General features: G+C 41.5%; 1 protein-coding gene across 2 annotated transcripts; it reads right to left on the reverse strand.

Moving 5' to 3' along the window:
- CCDC47 (coiled-coil domain containing 47) lies at positions 1–26,069 on the reverse strand. Of its 2 annotated transcripts, XM_025360965.1 has the most exons (14): positions 25,739–25,897; positions 25,099–25,190; positions 20,492–20,774; positions 18,974–19,081; positions 18,286–18,460; positions 15,501–15,622; positions 15,184–15,249; positions 11,360–11,461; positions 11,131–11,241; positions 9,317–9,402; positions 7,633–7,691; positions 7,208–7,317; positions 6,829–6,996; positions 1,197–1,736 (listed from the first exon to the last, which is right to left on the reverse strand). In XM_025360965.1, exons 3-14 carry the CDS (start codon positions 20,753–20,755, stop codon positions 1,656–1,658), a joined length of 1,452 nt encoding a protein of 483 aa, XP_025216750.1. In that variant the 5' UTR covers positions 20,756–20,774; positions 25,099–25,190; positions 25,739–25,897; the 3' UTR covers positions 1,197–1,655. The 2 variants fall into 2 exon arrangements, with proteins under 2 accessions (XP_025216748.1, XP_025216750.1); XM_025360963.1 differs by lacking the exon at positions 25,099–25,190 and having other exon boundaries at positions 1–1,736; positions 25,739–26,069.
- Positions 26,070–26,120: the final 51 nt, after the last annotated feature.

Below are 26,120 nucleotides of genomic sequence, written 5' to 3' on the forward strand. Positions count from 1 at the left end.
TGAGATTTTGTCAATCACTTTAATATATGTCCATAGGTAGTTCATATGAGTGCTTAAATTACAAAATTAGCTGCCATGGTCCAAACATATGGGACTTTAGGAAAGCTTTTCTTACTCAAAAGATAACTAAGACTATCAACTTTGATTTCTAAAATGTATTTTAAAGGTTTGTAAAACAAGGCTAATACTACAATTATATAATATTAAAGTAATTAAGTTTTATGTTATTTTTGTTATTTTAATAACTTAACTTCGTGAACTGTTAAAAATATTACATTTGCATCTCTCAGTTTACATATTTCTGTATTAACCTGGAGAAAAACCCATGTGAAAAGTTTCCATGCAGTTACAAAGGCAGCAGCACATGCTGTTTTCACAGCAACTTGTTGTTATTGCCTCAGAACAGGCCTGCACTAAAGCATGAACAAAAAATACCCACCACCCCACTCCCACCAGAAAACCCAACCCTTACCCATCCCCGGCAAAAATTACCTGGTACAAGCAATGACCTAAAAAATGCTTTCTTAGTAAGAAGCATTTATAAAATGCAGACATCTGAACAAGCGAAGTGCTCGTGCAGATACATGGGCCTCTCCTGCAAGAGTTGCTTCGGCAAGAGGCGGGAAGAACTCTCAATAGTTTAGGAAAGCTCATTTTCAAAAGTATACTTATACATATTCATGGCCATTTCTTTGAAAGAACACACCCAGCCTCAACTATGGAAAAAATAAAAGCAGAGGGAGAAGCAAAGGCACACAGCCATAATACAGAGAACAGAGCTTCTCCATGAACATCCACCAGGCTGCAGCAACCAAGAAGGAAAAAACATTTGTGACTTCACGTAGACCAATGATCTTACCTAGGTGAAGCATTAATTTTTCATGCATTTGTTACTCAAAAAAATAAACATACAACCACTTAAAATACAGCATTCACATTGTCACTGGTTTGTGGCATCAGGTAAGGAAAAAACGATGCTCCTGTCCCTAGAAATTCCCGTCCCTGGAATTTTCCATGAACATGTCAGTATCCTACTGCCTACGGACTTCCTATTAATTCTGTTATCAGCATCTCCCACCTAAAAACATACACTACATTATGTTCTGGGTCCCTGAAATTTCATTATCACATACAGTGTTCTAATTTTTACTTTTTCTCAAGTTTAATGTAGACATACAAGAAAACATCAAGCAATGTTTATTGTGCAATTCCAATCATTATTTGCAGAATCTTGTTTTAGAGTCAGTCTTTATAGCCATTTCAACTGCTTGGTTTAAACAAAAAGCAACAATCTGGTTATCTACCTATAAATTTCATGGTATTTCTTCAAACGCTGAAGTACTAAAAGCACTGATGATTCGTATTATAATTTTTAAAATACTTAAAAACACAGATTTCATAGATCATTCCTTTTATAAAATAATCAAAATAATTTGATTATCTGGAAAACAAATTCTTGAAACAGAGCCCTTTCAAGGTTATCTACAACCTCTGTAAAACTCCAAACCCCAAACAGAGTAGATGATGAAATAAGGATTTCTCAGTTGCCCAAGACTGTCTGAAATTTAAGGTTGAGAAATGGACTAGCGTTTTTCATGTTTCCTATGAATTCAGAGCTTACAGGTGGCATCAGAACTCAAATCTCTGGGATGGCTTTACATGGCTTTCACTTTGATTTGTTTCATTTTCATTTGCTTCTTTTCCAACTTCTTTTGCTCACGCCTCAATGCAGCTTCCTAGAGAAAGAAGGCATAACAAATAAAAAGAGAAGGGAGCGGGGACGAGAGAATTCAAATTAAGCTCGAAACATATCTTAAAAAAAAATCCAAATCAGAATACTGCCTATAGTATTATTCAAAAACTTAAGCTTGCACCATAAATAACATTCTAAAAGATAGTTATAAAAATAATTGCCAGTATAGTGAATGCAAATTAAATAAACTTCAAATGAAGCAAAGGTAAACGAAAATCTCAGTTTAGAAACTACTACAATTAACTAGGCTTTGTTATTCTGGTTTGATTTTTTTTCTGTACCCAGGAAACACTTAGCCTGATGTTCACCATACCATTCATGATGGGATTATATCATAAATGTATAACTGCCAAAAGACACATTCTACTTCAGCTCAATGAATTTTAAGAATCTTGTTCCATCAGGTTATTCATTGCAAATTTCTTATTAGCACAGACAGCATATCTGCATACAATACTTAAATTCATAATGCTCTATTTGGGACATTATCATATTTTTATCCTATTTATCAAATGTGATAAAAATCATCAAATTTATCATATTTTTATTTAGGAATTAGGAAGTTATATAGAAGAGGAAGAAGGTTCAGATTATTACTATGTGGACTGAGAGAAGCCTCAGAGGTCAAGTCAAAGTATGACTTCACTGTTGGCCACTAGCGGTCACACTTGATTAAAGTTTATTTCAGCTACAATCTCAAACTTCACATTTTTAGGGTACTGGGGTAAAAATGTACTCGGAGATATACTCCTCAGCTGGTACAGGATGGAGAAAATAGGGAAGAAGAAAAGAAGAAGCACAAAGCATATATAGTTCTTCATAGTGGAACAAATTAGGTTTCAAAGGGTGATTTATAAATTCCTGGTTTGGGAACTATTGACTGTCTTAGGTTTTTTCTTTATTTTTTTGAGATAGGGTCTTGTTCTGTCACCCAGGCTGGAGTGCAGTGGCATAATCTCGGGTCATGGCAGCCTCCCCGCCTTCTGGGTTCAAGCCATTCTCCTGCATTAGCCTCCCAAGTAGCTGGAATTACAGGCACGTGCCACCACACCCAACTAATTTTTGTACTTTTAGCAGAGATGGGGTTTCACCATGTTGGCCAGGCTGGTCTCAAACTCCTGACCTCAAGCAATTCACCCACTATGGCCTCCCAAAGTGCTGGGATTACAGGTGTGAGCCAAAGTGCCTGGCCAGGTTTTTTTTTTCCTTTTAGATACAGTCTTGCTCTGTTGCCCAGGATGACTCTCCTGCCTCAGCCTCCCAAGTAGGTGGGATTACAGGTGTGTGCCACCACACCTGGCTAATTTTTATATTCTTAGTAGAGATGGAGTTTCACCATATTGGCCAGGCTCGTCTTGAACTCCTGACCTCAAGTGATCCACCTGCCTCGGCCTCCCAAAATGTTAGGATTTATAGGCATGAGCCACTGCGCCCAGCCTGTCTTAGGTTTCTTTTCTTTTCTTTTTTTTTTTTTTTTTGAGGTGGATTTTCCCTGTTTTTGAATTATTATTGAAGTTGAACATTTTTCACATGTATTGACTTAAATATCTCTCAAATGTGCTAGCATAAATATATCTTTTTTTTTTTTTTGAGACAAACTCACTCTATCGCCCAGGCTGGAGTGCAATGGCACAATCCCGACTCACTGCAACCTCCACCTCCCAGGTTCAATCCCAATGTCCTCTTCCCATTGTTCCAACCCCTACCTTCACCACATTCATTCTTTTCCCAGCACTACCCATCCCTAGCTCCCATATTACATATTACACACACGTGTAAAACCAACGATACACAGAATACAGTATCATGTAAGAAATATTGGCCGGGTGCAGTGGCTGAAGCTGGTGGGCTACTTGAGAGATCAGGAGTTCGAGACCAGCCTGGCCAATGTGGTGAAACCTCGCCTACTCTTTGGGAGGCTGAGGTGGGTGGATTACTTGAGAGATCAGGAGTTCGAGATCAGCCTGGCCAATATGGTGAAACCTCATCTCTACTAAAAATACAAAAATTAGCCGGGTGTGGTGGTGGGCACCCATCATCCCAGCCACTTGGGAGGCTGAGGCACGAGAATCACTTGAACCTGGGAGGCGGAGGGTGCAGTGAGCCAAGATTGTGCCACTGCACTCCAGCCTGGGTGATAGAGTGAGTTTGTCTCAAAAAAAAAAAAAAAAAAAAGATAAATATATTTATGCTAGCACATTTGAGAGATATTTAAGTCAATACATGTGAAAAATGTTCAACTTCAATAATAATTCAAAAAATAGCTGGGCACAGTGGCTCACGCCTGTAATCCCAGCATTTTGGGAGGCCGAGGCGGGTGGATCACCTAAGGTCAGGAGTTTGAGACCAGCCTGACCAAGATGGTGAAACCCCATCTCTACTAAAAAAACACAAAAATTAGCCAGGCATGGTGGCAGGTGCCTGTATTCCCAGCTGAGACAAAAGAATCGCTTGAAACTGGGAGGCAGAGGTTGCAGTGAGCTGAGATCACGCCACTGCACTCCCCCTGGGCAACACAGCAAGAGTATGTCTGAAAAAAAAAAAAATTCAAAAAATACAAAACAAGGGGGATACCATTTCGCCACTACCAGAATCAGGAAAAAAAAAAAAAAAAAAAAAGGGCCTGGCATGGTGGCTCACGCCTGTAATCCCAGCACTTTGGGAGGCTGAGGCGGGCGGATCACGAAGTCAAGAGATCGAAACCATCCTGACCAATATGGTGAAACCCCATGTCTACTAAAAATACAAAAATTAGCTGGGCGTGGTGGCAGGCACCTGTAGTCCCAGCTACTAGGGAAGCTGAGGCAGGAGAATCGCTTGACCCTGGAAGGCGGAGGCTGCAGTGAGCTGAGATGGTGCCACTGCACTCCAGCCTGGTGAAAGAGCGAGACTCTGTCTCAAAAAAAAAAAAAAAAATTAATAACTAGTTTTTGAAAAGATGTGAGTAAAAAGGAGCTCTCTGGCTGGGCACAGTGGTTCACACCTGTATTCCCAGCATACTGGGAGGCTGAGATGGGAGGATGGCTGGAGCCCAGGAGTTTGAAGCTGCAGCGAGCTACGATTGTGCCACTATACTCCAGCCTGGGCTACACAGCAAGACCCTGTCTCAAAAATAAAAATAAAAATAAATTAAAAGAAAAAAAGGAGCTTTCATACCATACACTAGTAGAAGGGGTTGGGTGGGTTGTTCTATTGAGTTCACCAGATCTTTTTACAAGGTACCCAGACCAAATACTATAAAGTGGTAGTTCAAAAAAATTAAATGATTTACATCTATATGAAGTTTACAATCTGACTCAAGTTAAGTTTCAGGCCCCCTCTTCCTTTAACTCATTATAGTTTCAAACCTTAGAAAGAAATGTAGAACTTCCTTTTTTATAGAAAAATGAAAGGCATTACCTATTGATTCCTTTGTAGATTCTTCACACGTACACCTTAAAAAGCCATATTTATTTATAAAGAAGACTGCATAAACACAGAGCTACATTTTCGGGGGAAAAATATCTATCACTAAACCAAGCCAAATAAAACAAAAACATGATTAAAGGGGTAAGATGATGATGACAGGCCTGCAGTATCCTGGGCATTTCACTCAACAGCATTAATGACACCACTGTCAAATGCAAGCCCGCATAGCAGCTCACATTTTCTTGGACACATGACCCCTTTACTCCTAAGAATATTCTTCAATTATCTCAAGATTATTCTCATTAAAATTCACATCTTCCAGAACTTTGTCCTCTCCCTCTTTCTTCTTTTTGAGATGGGGTCTCCCTCTGTCACCCAGCCTGGAGTGCAGTGGCTTGATCCCTCCTCACTGCAACCTCTGCCTCTCGGGTTCAAGTAATTCTCCTGTATCAGCCTCCTGAGTAGGTGGGATTACAGGAGCACAGCACCATGCCGGGCTAATTTTTTTTGTTTTTAGTAGAGACAGGGTTTCAGCATGTTGGTCAGGCTGGTCTCAAACTCCTGACCTCATGATCTGCCTGCCTCGGCCTCCCAAAGTGCTGGAATTACAGGCGTGAGCCACCACGCCCGGCCCGTCCTCTCCCTCTCTTTTTTTGACTGCCCAGGCTAGAGTGCAGTGGTATGATCATAGCTCACTGCAGCCTCAATCTCCCAGGTTCAAGTAATCCTTTCACCTCAGTCTCCCAAGTAGTTGGGACTACAGGTGTGCACCACTATGCACAGCTAATTTTTTTTTTACTAGTAGAGACAAGGTCTCATGATGTTGCCCAGGCTTGTTTTGAACTCCAGGGCTCAAGCAATCTGCTTGCCTTAGCCTTCCAAAGTACTGGGATTACAAGTGTGAGCCACTGCACCTGGCCTTGTTCTCTTTTTTGACCAGCATTTACAAGGTCTAAAATTTTAGAGCTGAGTGGCGCACACCTGTAGTCCCAGCTACTTGGGAGGCTGAGGCAGGAGAATGGCTTGAACCCAGGAGGCAGAGATTGCAGTGAGCCAATACTGCACCGTTGCACTCCAGCCTGGGTGACAGAGCGAGACTCCATCTCAAAAAAAAAAAAAAAAAAAAATTTAGAGCTGAACTATGGCATCTTATTTCAGAAACACATCAGATCATACTGAGCTTTCAAATATAACATACTATACCCAAAAAGCTTTTGAGTTTGAGATTCTAGTTAGGTAAAAAACAGAAAACAAAAATACAAACAAAAATACTGGAAATCTCTAATTCTATAATCAGATTTTAAATTTTACATAACAAGTTTATTTAGATAATAGGGCACATGTGCTGCCTTCTATTAAAATTTCTAATTTTTTTCCACCAAAGTGTTTGGCTTGAAAACTGATAAGGGAATTTTCAAAATGAAACTGTGCTGGAGGAACAGGATAATACTGATAATTTTTCATGTTCACAGACTCAGTGTGGCATGGCTTGAACAGGAAGGATTATTTATTCTTCTTTATAGTGTTATCAATTGACATAATGTCCCAAATGTTTAGAAAATGCTAAACTTTTAGCCTACAAAGATTACTTTAACAACCAATAGAACACAAGCAGGCATCCTTACAAATCGTAGTTTTACCCCAGTGATAAGACAAGTTTGTCTAACCTCCAGCCTGCGCTGTTTCTCAGGATCTTCCTCATTCATGATTCGCTCCTTCTCTGCTCTTTTTTTCTCCTCCCGCCGAGACTGTGCTGCTTCCTGTCTTTGCACATGTGTCAGTTTCAAGAAGTTCTCTTCTACTCGGGCACGGTTCTTATCTGCTTTTTGTTTGCCCTTCCCCAAGAAACAAAGTGTTTCATAAGAAATCCACTTCTAGTCAACAGCAGCAAAATCCCATTTAGCATTCTTTCATAAAATTACTCCCATTTGGCACTTCTAAATCAACCAGCAAAGATTCAGTCACTGAAATCATTGATAGCTGCCCTCCCCTTGAGAAGAAACAAAAAAAGGTGCCAATTTATATAATATAGGCATTGGGTCTTACTTCTCTGTTGAGTCGGAACTTTTTGGCTTTATCAATAGAATAAATCACCATGTTCATCAGGGGTAGCAGTGCCTCCATATCCTTTGGGTAAGTGTTACCTGAGCCAGGCACTGGAAAACAAAGCCATTTTTCCTACTGAGTTAATGGTAGCATTAATATTTCCAGGCCACCCAACTCTTTTTTTTTTTTTTTTTATCTTAACAGACTCATTTCTCTAAGTTTCTTAGGCAGTTAAAATGCAGCAGAAAATATAAATTAAAATATATAAAAGGTAATTTCTTCTTGAAGAAATCTGGAAATCAGTAAGCAAGCATAGGGTTATAGTTTTGATGTAGTTTTAAAGTTATCATTTAGGAGGAAACAATACTCTCCTTAAGGTCATCTCAGAGAAGACTAAGAACCCAGAAAGGACCCAGAATACTTACCATTAAATGTAAACAATAGTGTCCTCTTAGTGTCAGGTAGCTTTAAAGGCTGACCTTCCCTGTCACAAAAGAAAAGACAATTAAGAAGGAATACAAGAAAGATGTTTTCCATGTACACAACTCACCCAATACACTTAGATGAACAGATACCTGCACATAATCAGCACAGTATTTGGCTTGGCATCCCCAAGTCAAATATAATCTCAGAGCCCGCAGGAGCTTTACAGGTCATCTGGTCCACTCGTCTATCTGACGGATGCATTCTCAAGTGATCTTTATCCTATACTTGAACACCTCCAGTGATGTTCCCTCCAGGCAAGGGTATATTCCATCTCACCTGGGGAGCCAGAAATGAGCCTATATTTAAGTATGAGGCCCATATTTTAGATAACATTTTTGCTTATTTTGATGGATTTTTATGTTTTATTTCCAACTCCTATCTTCCTATAGCAAGATATCTTATTATCTTACTTTTGAGTTAGGCTCAGAATAAATTTAGGAATAATCTACTATAGCATATATAATTTAGTTCTGTCACTGAAGATTCCTTTGTAATCTCTGCCTGTATCAATCCTTTGACTATTGATTGCCCTCCATCCCATATTTAAAAGGCACAATGAATGCTACAATGTGAAACATTGTCCTCAGTGCCATTGAGTTGAGCAAGACAAGGATGATGCAGCACTATCTAGAGGCATAAGGACCTGAGTAATCTTAGTACACAACTAAAATCCAGATTAACTTGAATTGTGCTCAACTCCACAGCCTATCAGAGGGTAGTCTTTAACTAAAAATTTAGTCAGAACCAGTTTCAAACCAAGGATAAAGGTAAATAAATAAGCTCTCCTGAGACAGGCTGTGAATTCAAAGAACAAATCCAAGTCCTGAGTATGTACTCCTGAACAGTATTACTATAAAACTAGAAATCTTATGGGCATTGTGGGCATCTATGCTAGGAAAGGAAACAATCACCTAACTATTCAAAGAGGGAAGCCAGAAAAGGCCATAAATTACAAAACACACAGATTTGCAATCAGACATAAGTCAAACATCACACACAAATTATCATCACAAAAAAAAGAACCTATGGACTGGGGCATGGTGGCTCACGTTTATAATTCCATCACTTTGGGAGGCCAAGGCAGGTGGATCACGAGGTCAGGAGTTCAAGACCAGCCTGACCAACATAGTGAAACTCCGTCTCTACTAAAAATACAAAAATTAGTCGAGCGTGTTGGTGTGAGCCTGTAATCCCAGCTACTCAGGAGGCTGAGGCAGGAGAATCGCTTGAACCCGGGAGACGGAGGGTGCAGTGAACAAAGATTGCGCCACTGCACTCCAGCCTAGGCGACAGAGCGAGACAGCGTCTCAAAAAAACAAAAACAAAAACCCACTGCATTTTATTAGTACCAGCCATTCTGTAAGATTCCCAACCACCTCACTGAGTCAGTGGTGCAAACATGCAGAGACACATACAAACTGGGACAGGGGAGGCTCATTTCTCTTCCATAGGTTTACAATGACCTCTCATGATGCATGCAGTCAAAGCAAAGGAAAACATGGAGGCCTGTCATCAACTTCCTTCACACATTTGGTAAGGGATATTGCAGAAGCACCTTACAGGTGTTTCAACACAGAAAGCTAGTGAGGAAAATTAATTTCAACAATTTTATCTTATACGTACTCTTGCATAATTTTTGGACCAGAAAACTGGTCTGAAAAATGAACGGATTCAATCTTGTCAGCATAGTGTGTAAGAAAGTGAACCATCTGAAAAAAAGAAAATAATATTTTTTAAAAGCAGGGTTTAATGCATTTCCCTTTTTTTCATAAAGAAATTCACTCTTTGAGACTGGGTACAGTGGCTCACACCAGTAATCCCCACACTTTGGGAGGCAGGTGGATCACCTGAGGCAAGGAGTTTGAGAATTCGAGATCAGCCTGGCCAACATAGTGAAACCCTATCTCTACTAAAAATACAAAAAAATTAGCCGGGCATGGTGGCATGTGCCTGTAACCCCAGTTATCCAAGAGGCTGAAGCACAAGGAGCGTCTGAATCCGGGAGGTGGAGGTTGCCGTGAGCAGAGACCACGCCACTGTACTCCAGTCTGGGAGACAGAGCAAGACTGTCTCAAAAACAAAAACAAAACAAAACAAAAAAGAAATTCACCCTTCAATCCTTACTTTTGTACAATGTCATTCATTAAGACCAAAGCATGTTAATTGTTTTTTATTTATTTATTTATTTATTGAGACAGGGTCTTGTTCTCTTGCCCAGGCTGGAGTGCAGTGGCGCAATCATAGCTTACCACAGCCTTAATCTCCTGGGCTCAAGTGATCTTCCTGCCTCAGTCTCCTGAGTAGCTGGGACTAAAGGAACACACCACCACACCTGGCTAATTTTTTTTATTGTGGAGACAGGGTCTCACTATGTTGTCCAGGCCAGTCCTGAATCGCTGGACTCAAGTGATCCTCCTGCCTCCACCATCCAAAGTACTGAGATTACAAGTGTGAACCACAGCATGCGGACAAGACTAAAGCTTTTTAAAAATTAAATTTCAATAAGATAAGGAATCTCTTTAGAATTAAAGTAGTACTCCAGGATGGGCGCAGTGGCTCATGCCTATAATCCAAGCACTTTAGGAGGCCAAGGTGGGTGGATCACTTGAGGCCAGGAATTCCAGACCAGCCTGGCCAACATGGCGAAACCCCATCTCTACTAAGAAAAAGAAAAAAAAAAAAGTCGTACTCCTTTTTAGTCATACCAATGATTAAGATTCTTATCGAGCAACTAAAACTATTTCTCAAAATAACGTTCGAAACAAGAATGAAGGCATAAAGATAAATAATTTCAGGGGATCTAAAATAATTTCAGGGGATCCTTTATAAACATGTCACCTTGAACTTACATTTATAACCATCTCTGAATTATCCTGTATTCTAATGATACTAAGATCTGTTACCATTACACAACCAATAGAAAGAAATGGCTCTCTCAGCCAGGCACAATGGTGGGCTCTTGCTGAGGCAGGAGGAACACTTGAGCCCAGAAGTTTGATGCCGCAGTGAGTTCTGATCACACATATGAATAGCCACTGCACTCCAGCCTAGGCAACATCTTTTTAAAAACAAAGAAGGAGGAATCTCTACACATCCCTCTTCTCCTACACAAACTGGAGCTCAAAAAAAAAAAAAAAAAAAGACCAAATGATATGACGAAAAAGATCAGAAGTTATATTCCTTTTTTAAAAAAACCTGAAAGTCATTAGCAATCCCAGGAACAATTTGCTCTTGATTTAGAGAACTTGTTGACTGATCAAATTGTCCTTTTGACAAGCCAATTTATTGCTTAAAGAAGGTATTTTAATATTTGTGTGAGAAAGGAATGTAAAACTAGTACACTGACATAAAATGATGAACTTGTACAATGCAACTTTTAGGAAGAGTGTCCTGTAAATGCCAAGGCCTGGCAAATGTATGTCTTCTGTTATATTTACCTTTGTATCCATCATTCCGTCTGTGACTTCTCCCATCTCTGACAGGATGGCCAAAGAGTCTGGCAGTCCATATTTTGCTCCAGACTTAGGTTTATCACTACAAAACTCACTCTAGAGGAAGAAGTAATTGAAAGTAAGACATGACCTTTTATTATGCGATGAAGCTGTGTATGTGTGTGCTAAAGAGACACAGTTCTACATATATTTGAGTTGGAGCAACCTAACATACCAAATCCTGCATCTCTTTCTGTAGTCGCACCAAGGCTTTCCGTGTGCCAACAGCAAATACGTAGGTATCCATGTCTTCATCATTCATGGTTACTTTTATTTGCTTTTAAAAAAATGTAAACAAAAAAATTCACCTGTTAGGTTCTGTGATAGGCAGATTTCTAAATGACCCTTAAGATTCCCTCCCCGCTGATGCATATACTCTCCCTTTAAGTGATTGGGATTTGCAAATATGATGGACTATTACCCCCATAATCAGACTGTTTTATGGCAGGTGGTCCCTAATCAGCTGACTGTGAATTAACCAAAAGGGACATTATCTTGGGTGTACCCAACCTAATCAAGCAAGTCCTTAAAAGGAACTATAGCCCTACTTGTAGAAGAAAGTCAAAATGTGAAAGGGCTTATGGGAAAGTTGGGGGTGGGAGACATATGGTAAGGACCGAAGGGTGGCCTTTAGGAACTGAGTGGTTCCCAGTTGACAGTGGTTCCCAGTTGACAGTGGTTCCCAATTCCCCTTATAATAAACCAGTAAATATAAGTGTCTTTTCAAGTTCTATGAGCCATCTAACAAATTACTGGTTGAGAGGGGAGGTCACAGGAACCCCTGATTAATAGTTAGTTGGTCAGAAGTCCAGATGGCAGTATGGGTAACCTGGGACATTCGAATGCATCTGAAGAGGGCAGTCTTGTGGGGCTGAGCCCTTTAATCTCTAGGATTTGAAGCTACCTCCAGGTAGATAGGGTCAGAATTGAATTGAGGCTGGGCACAGTGGCTCATGCCTGTAATCCCAGCACTTTGGGAGGCCCAGGTGAGAGGATCACTTAAGGCCAGGACTTCATGAACTGCCTGGGCAACATAGCAAATCTCGGTCCCTAGAAAAAAAAAAAAATTTAAATTTACAAAATTAAAAAGAATTATTATTGAATTCAATTGTGGGATACCCAGTTGGTATCCAGAGAATCTGAGAATTGGCTGTTTGTGTTGGAAAACAGCCCAGACAAGTAAACAGTTACTAGTACTCTGACTGGGCCAGAAAGATAAAACATTATAAGCCTAAAAGAGTCTTGATATGTGGGAGGCCGAGGCAGGCGGATCACGAGATCAGGAGATCGAGACCATCCTGGCTAACACGATGAAACCCCGTCTCTACTAAAAATACAAAAAATTAGCAGGGTGTGGTGGCGGGAGCCTGTAGTCCCACCTACTCCGGGGGCTGAGGCAGAAGAATGGCGTGAACCCAGGAGGCAGAGCTTGCAGTGAGCTGAGATCGCACCACTGCACTCCAGCCTGGGCGACAGAGCGAGACTCCGTCTCAAAAAAAAAAAAAAAATAGAGTCTGATATGATATACTTGTTATATTAATAATTATATCTTTAAATGCTTGGGTGAAATAATTTTTAGTATATGGAAGAAGGAAAACGTTAATATAGGAAAAGAACTGGTAAGATGGCAGCTGTAAAAGAAAACGTTTTCTGCTCTTCCATCACTGACGGGAAGTTACACAAAGCAAACCTTAAACAGAATTTTAAAAAAGGGGCAAATAAAATATAAAGAGCCACGTATTTGTTAAAGCAATTTCTCTTAGCAGAAGGAGAGAGACAGAGAAAGAGAGCTGAAAATGATTAAAATGCTTTTAAAGAATAATTTCTACAAAAAGATGGCTGAGGATACAGCAAACTTTCCTCCTCATAAGACGGTGGCTGGTGGGAGAAAGGATGACAGAAATATTAACTGATAGGGCTCTAAATTTTAGTGGACTAAGTCATCATGGCCATATTAGAAAAATTAAAATAAAATTACAGGTTTACAAGTAAAAATGAGACCTTTAAAATATAACAGTGGGGCCGGGCGCGGTGACTCTTGCCTGCAATCCCAGCACTTTGGGAGGCCGAGGTGGGTGGATCACCTGAGGTCAGGAGTTCGAGACCATCCTAACCAACATGGCAAAACCCTGTCTCTACTAAAAATACAAAAATTAGCTGGGTGTGGTGGCAGGCGCCTGTAATCCCAGCTACTTGGGAGGCTGAGGCAGGAGAATCACTGGAACCCGGGAGGTGGAGGTTGCAGTGAGCCGAGATCAAGCCATTGCACTCCAGCCTAGGCGATAGAGTGAGATTCCATCTCAAAAAAAAAAAAAATATATATATATATACACACACATATTATTTTCAATCCAATACCATTTCAAAGTACCTAATTTACATTACTAACAAAACACTTACAACCCAAATACTATGTCATACTTTCACATAAATACGTACCTATCTCTCTTTTTCTATTATAGAAAAGAAAAAACTGTCTTATATATTTTTGTTTCTTGTAGCAGTGGGAGCCAGCACAATTATTTGTTGAAAGAATGAAGAGGCCAGGCGCGGTGACTCACACCTGTAATCTCAGCACTTTGGGAGGCCAAGGCAGGCGGATCACGAGGTCAGGAGATCGAGACTATCCTGGCCAACATGGTGAAACCCCGTCTCTACTAAAATACCAAAAAATTGGCCGGCAGTGGTGGTGTGCGCCCGTAGTCCCAGTTACCCAGGAGGCTGAGGCAGAAGAGTTGCTTGAACCCAGGAGGCCGAGATTGCAGTGAGCTGAGATTGCGCCACTGCACTCCAGCCTGGCAACAGAACAAGACTCTGTCTCAAAAAAAAAAGAAACAATGAAGAAAGAAGGAATGTGGTATTTGTGAGAAAGGACACAATTTGCAGATAAACATACTGATTTATCTTATTTTATTTTATTTTATTTTTTTTGAGATGGAGTCTCACTCTGTCGCCCAGGCTGGAGTGCAGTGGCTGGATCTCAGCTCACTGCAAGCTCCGCCTCCTGGGTTCACGCCATTCTCCTGCCTCAGCCTCTTGAGTAACTGGGACTACAGGCACCTGCCGCCTCGCCCGGCTAGTTTTTTGTATTTTTTAGTAGAGATGGGGTTTCACCGTGTTAGCCAGGATGGTCTCGATCTCCTGACCTCGTGATCCACCCGTCTCGGCCTCCCAAAGTGCTGGGATTACAGGCTTGAGCCACCGCGCCTGGCCAACATAATGATTTAATAAAGGAAAGAAGATATACCAAACATAAGGTCCTCAGATCATGACTGGAGCTTATTCAGCCAGAAATGTATTATTTGAAGCAAAACTTATTTGAGAAGAAACCCAGCTTTCTGCCAAAGATAAAAACATATACAAGGAGCCAAGTTACCCATGAGGGCCACTACCTGTCACAATTGCTTTGCCCTCTATCGTCAACGCTAAGTCAATTGATCTGTGTGGTGATACAGCATCACCTCTTTCCCATCAAAAGGCCCATGAAGGCCCCCTGACAACTGCACAGAGTGGAAGGTGATGCTCTGTCCAAGGAGAAAAAGGGTGCATTTTTTTGTCAAGGGACATAAATTGCCAGAAACTAAAAACACAATCCAGACAGAAATGGAAAAAGCTCTAGGAAATAATTCAGTTTGGGCCAAGCGTGATGGCTCACATCTATAATCCCAGCACTCTGGGAGACCAAAGTGGGTGAATCACTTGAGGTCAGGAGTTCGAGACCAGCCTGGCCAACATGGTGAAATCCTGACTCTACTAAAAACACAAAAATTAGCCAGGTGTGGTGGTGGGCGTCTGTAATCTCAGCTACTTGGGAGGCTGCGGCAGGAGAATTGCTTGAACATGGGAGGCAGAGGTTGCAGTGAGCCAAGATCGTGACATTGCACTCCACCCTGAGCAACAGGGTGAGATGCCATCAAAAAAAAAAGAAAGGAAAAAAAAAGAAGAAAGAAAAAAAATAATTTGGTCTGTACAGAGAAAACCAGCGGGAAGAATACATACCACTTGATCACTCACTGGTCTCATCATCCGGGCCAGGACATTCAGTAAGTCTTGTCTCTTGAGGAACTGAAAAAAAATGAGAGAAGCAAGTAAATTCAATTGCAACTCCTACTTAGTATAAAAAAAGGGCCTTGGAGGAGAATCAAATGCTTCATCAAATATACTTTACGACACATTTGCCAGTTAGCATAAGTGTCACTTTTAGACCTCATTTTAAGTCAAATATGAAGGGATAAGATGCTGAATTGGGGGGCTGGGAATCACAGCTGGACAAAATTAAGGGAAGATATATATCGTACAAGAAGTTTCCTACTTACCCTCAGCTGGATAAGCATGCCCTCACAGCACACTCGACCAGAACACCATAGGTTATAGATGTGCTCATTCTCCTGGTTCAGTTTTCCTGTGCTTGTGGCTTCTTTGTTAGTTCCATCATCCCCTAGGGGTAAAACCACTTAATGTGACTCAACAGAAAATGTCAAGGCCAGGCCGGGGGCGGTGGCTCACGCCTGTAATCCCAGCACTTTGGGAGGCTGAGGAGGGTAGATCACGAGGTCAGGAGTTCGAGACCAGCCTGGCCAGCATGGTGAAACCCCGTTTCTTACATAAAAAAAAAAATTATAAAAAATTAGCCAGGCATGCTGGCGTGTACCTGTAGTTCCAGCTACTCGGGACGCTGAGGCAGGAGAATAGCTTGAACCCAGCAGGCGGAGGTTGCAGTGAGCTGAAATTGCATCACTGCACTCCAGCCTGGATGACAGAGCGAAACTCCATCTCAAAAAAAAAAAAAAAAAGAAAAAAAAAGAAAACAAGGCCGAATACCTCATGTTCCTCTATCCTGAACGCAAAATGATCATAGCTTCAGAGTAGCAATACTTTGCTGTCTTACAGAACTCTGTTTGGATAGGGACTAAAATAGATTAGCACTGTTCCTTTTACTTTTAAAACTATTGTTTCTATTAGAAGAAATATGGATTCTAAGCACGTTTGTCAGTTTAACGATGATCAGCTTGGAGTATAAGTCTCTCAGAGTACATACAAAATAGGGAAAAAAGCAGTTGAAATATCTCTGCCAAAAGTTAAAGAAAAAAAAATCTCCTATGGAGTAAATAAAAAATACTGTTAATACAAACTACTCAGCAATTCCTCACTATGTCTCCAATTAACTTTAACCAAGCTTTCTTTTCCAATGCAAAATGATAACTGGGTCTTACTAATAGTATTAAGAGTTGTATTTTAAATCTAGAAAAAAGCTCAAATTCCAATACTTTCTCTCTTCATTTAATTCATTAAGTATACAAAACAAATTGCTCAACCTCACCAGGGAAAACAGACTGATACACCAAATGAAAACAAGCAAGGGGAAGTAGAAGGAGACAAAGCTGCTTTTTTTTTCCCCCCGAATTTCCCGGTCAAAACATACTCTGAAATACTACAGTGCAGTGGAGACAGGGTGGACTTTGGAAACAGGTAAGTTCTGATATCTTGGTTGCAATGTAATAGCTTAGATAACTTTTAACATTTCTGCCCTTCAGTTTCCTCCTTAGGAAAACAGCAACTATAGCCAACTGACAGTGCTGTTACAAAAAGAAACACTGTATGTAAAGTATGTAGCATAATATATAAACACTAGTGTGTTGCAGAGCAGGTGGATACATGCTTACTATTAAAGAGAAATAAGGTGCTAAATGCCAAATAGGTGAATGTGAGGTTAGTCCACCTCATTCCCTACATTGCACAACTACAGAGGTTCCTTGAAATCCTTCAGTGTATATTTCAGCAGTGGATCAAAAACTCAAGTGTCCAGATTCTAAGGGAATTTTGAGAGACTTTCAGTTTCTAAAAGACGAATTTAAAGCATTTATCAAGCTACCTAAAATGTCAAACTTTCTTGGTTTCCGTCAGAATTTTATCAACTTGTTTTGAAAGCATCTATTACATTATTCTAATCAGAAGCTGTTTAGCAATTTTACTGCTGACTCATGAAAGATGAGAAAATTATTAAATACAATATATTCTTATTTTCAGCAACAGGGTCTCTCATTCTATCACCCAGGCTGGAGTGCAGGAGCATGATCCTGTATCACTGCAGTCTCAAACTCCTGAGTTCAATTCTCCCACTTCAGCCTCACGAGTAGCTGGGACCACAGAAGCACACCACTGTGACCGGCCAATTTTTATTTTATTTTATTTGTAGAGACAAGGTCTCACTATTTTGCCCAGACTGGTCTTAAACTCCTGGCCCCAAATAATCCTCCCACCTTGGCCTCCCAAAGCACTGGAATTACAGGTGTGAGCCACCGCACCCAGCCAAAAAACAGGATCCTCAAGGCTGGATGCAGTAGCTCACACCTGTAATCCCAGCAATTTGGGAGGCCAAGGCAGGCAGATTGCTTGAGCCTAGGAGTTCGAGACCAGCTTGCACAATATGATGAAACTCTGTCTCTACAAAAAAATACAAAAATTAGCTGGATGTGGTAGCATGTGCCTATAGTCCTGCCTACTCAGAAGGCTAAGATGGAAGGGTCTCTCGAACCTGGGAGGTCGAGGCTGCAGTGAACCGTAATCACACCACTGCACACAAGCCTGGGTAACAGAGTGAGACTTTACCTCAAAAAAATAAAAATAAAAAGACTGGGTGCGGTGGCTCATGCCTGTAATTCCTGCACTCTGGGAGGCCGAGGTGGGTGGACCATGAGGTCAAGGGATCGAGACCATGCAGGCCAAGATGGTGAAACCCCGTCTCTACTAAAAATACAAAAATTAGTGGAGCATGGTGACACATGCCTGTAGTCCCAGCTATTCAGCAGGCTGAGGCAGGAGAATCGCTTGAACCCAGGAGGTGGAGGTTGCAGTGAGCTGAGATTGTGCCACTGCACTCCAGCCTGGTGACAGAGCAAGACTGTGTCTCAATAATAATAATAATATAAAATTAAAAATTAAAATTAAAAAAAGAAGAGCAGGGGGAATCCTTGAGAGAAAAAACAATGCACCCTCTTTGGTATTCCATGAAAGCAGTTAGATGCTTATACTGAGAGGAATACATCATCCTTACCAGATTGTTTTCAAGCAAGAAGCTGGGCTGACATTGACCTCACTTACCTACTAAAGTAAAGTTGCTCTCCAAAAGCTCCCTATGAGTGTTAAACCAGGCCTGTGCAAGGCGACTGTTTTTATTCTTCCCAATGATGTAATTCATGATATAAGCAAGTAGACCAGTCACCATCAAAATTTCTAGATAATAACTCTCCCAGCTGTTCTGGAGGTGTGCAGGAACCTAAAAAAGCAAAATCATTCCATTAAATGTTAGCTGAGACTGAATGGAGTCTACCTCATGGGAGGAAGAATGAGAAAATCCATAAACAGAAGGGATACTTCAGATATCTGTCATTGAACATAGTTATACTTTGAAAAATAGGTCCATTTTACTTTTCTAGGCTAGCTTTATAAAAGATTCTTTAAGGAAATATAAGGACAATCAAATGGGATGAAAAGCTGGAAAGCCCTTTGTATTACACTTGGTCCTTAATCCCCCAAATAAATTCAATGTACTGTACATCACCAAGGAATAAATTTTACTTATTCATTGATAAGTAAAACTAGAAGTGCTAGAATGATAAACAGGGGTTGCTTCTGTAGGTGGTGATTTTTATCAGAAGAACTGATGTCAAGCTCTTTCTCAGTTCCCACTATTGCATTAACACCAGTTATACATCATTAATTCTATTTCTGGGATTAATGACAAGACATTTTGTTGTTTAGTTGGGAATTCAGAATCCTGGATACCTACATCAACAATTGTTATTGGGTCTTTATTTTTGCTAGAAGAAGTATCTGGTTTGTCTTCATAACCTTCAAATTCTTCATCATCATATGGTTCACTCTCGGTATCTCCCTCCTACAAAAATGAGGCATCATCTGTTTTCCTCTACAAATGTCACCAGCAGCTGTGTCTCATTTTGTTGGCAACATTTGTTGAGGAAAACAGAACGTGTAAGCAGCAAGCATAGAACACAGATGTTACATGTTTTTAACAAAACAATTGGGTACAAATTTCAGCTTAAAATGAAAAAGTTCTGGAGACCTAATGTACAGCATGGTGACTACAGTTAATATATTACAGACTTGAAATCTACTAAGAGACTAGATCTTAAGTATTCTCACCACACACACACACACACACACACACACACACACACACGGAGGCAACTATGTTAATTAGCTTGATTGTGGTAAGCACTTCACATTATATGTATAGGTATACCAAAACTCTATGTTGTGCACCTTAAATATATACAATTTTTGTCAGTTATACCTCAATGAAGCTGGGGGGCACCCAAAACACCAAAATGATGACTCCCCATGCTTTTGATGGCAAAGTTATTTCTCTTTCTCTCCTTCTCTCCTCCTCTCTTTCTCTTTCTTTCTTTTTTTCTTTCTTTCTTTTGATAAGGTCTTGCTCTGTCACCCAGGCTGAAGTGCAGTGGCTCGATCTCAGCTCACTGCAACCTGTAACTCCCAGGTTCCAGCGATTCTCCTGGCTCAGCCTCCCAAGTAGCTGGCATTACAGGCACGCACCACCATGCCCAGCTAATTTTTGTATTTTCAGTAAAGACAGGATTTCACCATGTTGGCCAGGCTGCTCTCAAACTCCTGATCTCAGGTGATCTGCCCGCCTCAGCCTCCCAAAGTGCTGGGATTACAGGCATAAGCCACCATGCCCAGCCAATTGTAAAGTTCTAAATAATACAATTCTCATCCACAAACAGTATCTATTCTCTAACCCCTCCTCCAGTTAGGGTTTCAATAGAAGAACACAATTCATTCTGTTAATGTAAAAGGTGGAAACTTACCACAAAACATTGAGAAGAGTTCTACCTAGTGAATGAAAATGAAGATTCCAGACAGTAAAGGTCTCCTGAGCCTGAGTATTAATTTTTTTTTTTTTTTTGAGATGGAATATCGCTCTGTCACCCAGGCTGGAGTGCAGTGGCACGATTTCGGCTCACTGCAAGCTCTGCCTCCTGGGTTCACGCCATTCTCCTGCCTCAGCCTCTCCAGTAGCTGGGACTACAGGCGCCCGCCACCATGCCCGGCTGATTTTTTTGTATTTTTAGTAGAGATGGGGTTTCACCGTGTTAGCCAGGATGGTCTTGATCTCCTGGTCTCATGATCCGCCTGCCTTGGCCCCCCAAAGTGCTGGGATTACAGGCGTGAGCCACCACACCCGGCCATGAGGATTAATTTTAATGTTTGGGAAAAGTGCTAGTTACAAATTTTTCCAAGAAAGCAATAAAAAGAGCCTCACCTGGGTATCTGCATCTTCAAAATCTCCTTCTTGGTTTTCATCCTGCCCTTCCAACTCCACAGTGGTCTCATCTTCATCATCTTCAGTGGTTATGACCCGTTGAGGAGATTCAGTAACAGAGTCTTCCATGACATCCTCAAATTCAGCGAAGTCATTATCATCATACTCTACTATGTCCTCCTCATCCTCAAAATCATCAAACTTGGCTTCAGAGACACTCCCAAACACCAGAAGGACAACACAGAAAGTGTGGAAGGCTTTCATTGCACCTTGAGAAAAAAAGCTTAAAAAAAAAAAAGAGAACCCCAAAATGGATTGCCATTCTATACATACTGATCAGATTTTATAAATAGTAAAAATCTATAAACCTCTCCTGCTTTTCTCTTATTCAGTACTATTAGATTCAGATCACATTATATAAAGAACAACTCAAGAGGCTTGGGTTCTAGTCTGGATCCTGGCACTAGATATCTGTAAAATCTTCAACAAGTCATCAAGTCATTTATTTAATTTCTTTTTTTTTTTTTTTTTGAGACGAAGTTTTGCTCCTGTCACCCAGGCTGGAGCACAATGGTGTGATCTCAGCTCACTGCAACCTCTGCCTTCTGGGTTCAATCGATTCTCCTGCCTCAGCCTCCCAAGTAGCTGGGATTATAGGTACGCACCACCACACCCGGCTAACCTTCATATTTTTAGTAGAGATGGGGTTTCACCATGTTGGCCAGGCTGGTTGTGAACTCCTGGGTGATCCACCTGCTGTGGCCTCCCAAAGTGCTGGGATTACAGGTGTGAGCCACTGCGCCCAGCCCAAGTCATTTAATTTCTTTAGGTTGGGTTTTCTAAAACTCTCTGTCCATTGACACAGAGTATTCAGTAAGCATTTTTTGAGGGCCTATTAAAAAGTTTTCTATAGAAAATGAGAAGGAGGTAAAAATGAAGGAGTAAGATGTAGCTATTTATCTGTTAGTGGTAACAAGAATAATCCATGAATAAAAAGGCCATTCACCCTTAGATTGATTTGTGTTCATGCATGAACAAATTATCATAAGAGCAAACACTTAAATCACTACGTGCTAGACACTGTTCTAAAGACTTTACAAAAAGCAACTAATTTAATCCTCATAAGAACGCTCTTAGGAAAGCTGCAATATTAACATCCCCATTTCACTGATAAGGAAAATGGGGCAGAGAGATGCTGAGTAGTACAACTACCAAGTGACAAAGAGCTGTGATTTGATCCCGGAGTTTTGCCTCCAGAATCCATGCTATGAACCACTTCTCAGGCTGCTTCTCAAATGTAGGTAGGTGGCTGTGCTTTCATATAACTTGCTTAGAAGCAGTAATTTTTTGCTAACCAATTGTTCCTAGTGTGTATGATGGAATTGAATATATCATTTTATAGCTTTTTGAAGAACATTAAGTTTTCTAATATATGAAAAAAGTTTCTGCATTAACAAATATAATGATATCATATCTGTGACAAAATATGTGCCCAATTATACGAAAACACAGAGGACAATGTAACCATTTTACCAAATAGGTAAGGCTTCACAAAAAAAAAAAGATGGGGGAGACCATTTGGGCTGAAATTTGAAAAGTATATTTCAACCATCAAACCCATTTAGGCTGTATTTTCGGTCCTGTCCCTCATCTAAACATCAGCCCTATGTCATAACTCACTGTAACCTTGAAGACATACCTGTTTTGATGTCCTACAAACTTTTCGTGTTATCTAGTAAGATAGTAAATATTTAGGCTTTATGGGGTACATACTGGTCTCTGCTGCATATTCTTCTTTTTAAAAAAAAACTTTAAAAAAATATAAAGACCATTCTTACTTCACAGGCCTCCCCTCAGGCTGACCCTATCCCTGACTATAGTCATCTCAAAATCATCAGGTATCTGAATTTCTTATTTGTATATTAATATCAATCACATTTTTTCCAGTCTTGCTTGTTGAACAAGATATCTAATGTTTTGCCTTCTTTTTCCCTTGAAATCTATCAGCCATCAAATCCTGGTGTTTCCTTCTTTGATTCCCACAGCCACTACAATCCAAGTTACCCCCACCTGCTGAAGAGCCACCATATTATTCTAAAGGGTATTGTCTTAACGATCTCCCCACTCCCTACTTTTCCTCCCCAAAAACCACCAGCATCTTTCTAAAACAGAACTTTTGTTACATATAAGCATTCAATAATCATCAAAGCCTAACCAATTATTGCAAAAGTAATACAAAAACTCCTTTGGCATTCACTGCTTTTCACAATGATCCTACTGTAATTAAATGTACCTTCACTAAAGCATATCGCCACAGTAGATACTATGCCAAGATAAAGCACAATTCCTGAATTGAAAATAAATTTGCACAGGAATTCAGTTTCAAGGACATGTGCTACAATATTATTTATGATGGTGAAATTTGGTTAAACTCTTTGATTAAACTATGGATGTATAAAAACCAAAGCTACTGTTGTCCATTAAAAATTGTTATACTGGCCGGGCGCGGTGGCTCAAGCCTGTAATCCCAGCACTTTGGGAGGCCGAGATGGGCGGATCACGAGGTCAGCAGATCGAGACCATCCTGGCTAACCCGGTGAAACCCCGTCTCTACTAAAAAATACAAAAAAACTNTCCTGGCTAACCCGGTGAAACCCCGTCTCTACTAAAAAATACAAAAAAACTAGCCGGGTGAGGCGGCGGGCGCCTGTAGTCCCAGCTACTCGGGAGGCTGAGGCAGGAGAATGGCGTGAACCCGGGAGGCGGAGCTTGCAGTGAGCTGAGATCCGGCCACTGCACTCCAGCCTGGGCGACAGAGTGAGACTCCGTCTCAAAAAAAAAAAAACCTCAAAGTAATTAAAAAATTGGTTACACAGTCTGGGCAACATAGTGACACTTCCTCTCTACAAAAAAAATGTTTTAAATTAGCTAAGTCTCACGCTCATTCCTATAATCCCAGCAGTTTGGGAGGCCGAGGTAGACAGATCACTTGAGGTCAGGAATTAGAGACGAGCCTGGCCAACATGGTAAAACCCTGCCTCTACTAAAAATATTTCAAAAATTAGCCAGCGTGGTAGCGCACACCTGTAATCCCAACTATTTGGGAGGTTGATGAGAATCACTTGAACCTGGGAGGGAGAGGTTGCTGTGAGCTGAGATCGCACCACTGCACTCTAGCCCGGGCAACATAGGGAGACTCTGTCTCAAAAATAAATAAATAAATTAGTCAAGTCTCGTGGTGTGCACCTGTAGTCCGGCTATTCTAGTGGCCGAGGTGGGAGAATCACCTGAGCCCAGGAGGTTGAGGCTTCAGTGAGCCATGACTGCACCACTGCACTACAACCTGGGCAACAGAGCAAGGCCCTGTCTAAATGAAAAAAAAAAAAAAAAAAAAAAGTTACAAATGAAGGTGAAAACCAGATTGTTTCAGAAGCAAATGCACATAAAGAAAAAGGTTTGGCTGGGTGCGATGGCTCACACCTATAATCTCAGCACTTTCGGAGGCCAAGGTGGGCAGATCACCTGAGGTCAGGAGTTTGAGGCCAGACTGACCAACATGGTGAAAACTCATCTCTACTAAAAATACAAAAATTAGCCGGGCATGGTGGCAGGCGCCTGTAATCCCAGCTACTTGGGAGACTGAGGCAGGAGGATCGCTTGAATCTGGAGGTGGAGGTTGTAGTGAGCCGAGACAGTGCCATTGCAGTCCAGCCTGGGCAACAAGAGTGAAACTCCATCTCAAAAAAAAAAAAAAGAAAAAGAAAAACAAAACAAAAAAGTTTAACAGGGGTGTCCAATTTTTTGGTTTCCCTGAGCCACATGGGAAGAAGAATAATTGTCTTGGGCCACACATAAAACACACTAATAATAGTCGATAAGCTAAAAAATATCTCATAATGTTTTAACAAAGTTTGCAAATTTGTGTTAGGCTACTTTCAAAGCTGTACTGGGTCACATGCGGCCTGCAGGCCATGGGTTGGACAAATTTGGTTTAGAAAAACATACATTTACATACAAATAGTAGTTAGCTTATATAGTAGAATTGTGGGTATTTTGTCTTTATTTTTTTTCATATTTATTTTACTTGTTTTTTTGAGGCAGAGTCTTCCTCTGTAGCCCAGGTTGGAGTGTAGTGGTGGGATCTCGGGTCACTGCAAGCTCCGCCTCCCGGGTTCACGCCATTCTCCTGCCTCAGCCTCCCAAGTAGCTGGGACTACAGGCGCCCACCACCACCACGCCTGGCTAATTTTTTTGTATTTTTAGTAGAGACGGGGTTTCACTGTGTTAGTCAGGATGGTCTCGATCTCCTGACCTCGTCGTGATCCGCCCGCCTCGGCCTCCCAAAGTGCAGGGATTACAGCCGTGAGTCTCCGCGCCCGGCCTCCTTTTCAAATCCTACTCTTAAAACTTTTTTTTTCAAATATAAGTAACTAAAAGTTAACACTGGAACAGCCAACTCGATTAACAGCCTACCAAAAGATCTGATCATTTCAAATTGAATTTCCACTTAGAATATTCACACCATAGAAACACTTCTGAGATAACTCAGCACTATAATGGAGATCCTTCGAGGTTATTTAGGTTACAATCATCCAAGCCATTTTTACCTTGGCCTTCCCCCTTAGAAGTCTCTGCTGCACCTGTTAACTCAGTTCTCAAATGCACAAGTTCTTGCCAGGCCACCCAGCCTCTATGACTCCTGAAGCAAGCAACACAGGACCAAGGAAAATTCACACAAGCACTGACAAGTCTGGTTTGATTATTTTCTGCAAGCTCATCCAATAGTTCCTCAGCGACTGAGTCCAAACTTGAGGGAAGGGGACTGAGTGAGGCCATTATTCCTTGTTGTCATTTTAGATTAGGTCTTTCTGACAACGGCCAGAACGAGTATTCTGGAAATCATGCAGACTTTCCTCTGTCTCCTTATACGTGTTGGATACAAACACGTTTCATGCTAGAAACCTCCAGAGGAGACTGGCCACAGAGGTTTTTGCTTCTATTAAACCCCCTCGCCTAGTTTCTCCCCACCCAAGAGAATCAATACATCCTAATGTCATCCTGCGGCACACACTGTACATTTCCTCTAACTCTGCCCTTCTGGCTATCATTTGCTCACAGCTCCGTGGGAAAGTTCCCCTAAACCATTACAATTATCTCAACCGGACCGGGCTACAGGCCAAGCAACTCGGAGTCACCGCTCGGCCTGGGCCGGCCCCGCCGACAAGCGCGTCCTGGCCCGCTCCTTACCTGTGGCCAAGGCCGAAACCCGGCCCAGCGCCCTACGTCCGCCACCCCTGCTCCGCCTGCCTCTCGGCCTGGCCGCAGCCTCCGCGATCGCAGCTGTTTTACTGCCCTGGATGCCTCTAGGACACAGCCAGAACCGTAGCTCAGGCACGCCGCGCCTCTCTTCACGTAGCCTCCGCCGTCCGTTACGTAGAATGCGAGCGGCTCGTCAGCGCCTGCGCGCAGTGTGCAGTGTGCAGTGTGCGGGGCGGGACGCAACACCGGGAACAGCGCGAGACCTCCCTCTTCCCCGCCTAGCTGAGGCGAGGTGGGGCTTCTGGGAAAATTACATAATCCCCGCCCCTGGGCCGGAACTGCTCTCGCCTATACCAATCCTCCTCCGTAG

Source organism: Theropithecus gelada, chromosome 16 (genome assembly GCF_003255815.1).
Source record: "Theropithecus gelada isolate Dixy chromosome 16, Tgel_1.0, whole genome shotgun sequence".
Taxonomy (NCBI): Eukaryota; Metazoa; Chordata; class Mammalia; order Primates; family Cercopithecidae; genus Theropithecus; species Theropithecus gelada.

Coding starts and splice junctions, on each gene's coding strand:
- CCDC47 (XM_025360963.1), bottom strand. CDS start 20,755: ATGAAAGCCTTCCACACTTTCTGTGTTGTCCTTCTGGTGTTTGGGAGT. Junction 15,623..18,285: donor GAGCAACTTTACTTTAGTAG/GTAAGTGAGGTC, acceptor TTTTACCCCTAG/GGGATGATGGAACTAACAAA. Junction 7,318..7,632: donor ACTATTGTTTACATTTAATG/GTAAGTATTCTG, acceptor TTTGTTTTCCAG/TGCCTGGCTCAGGTAACACT.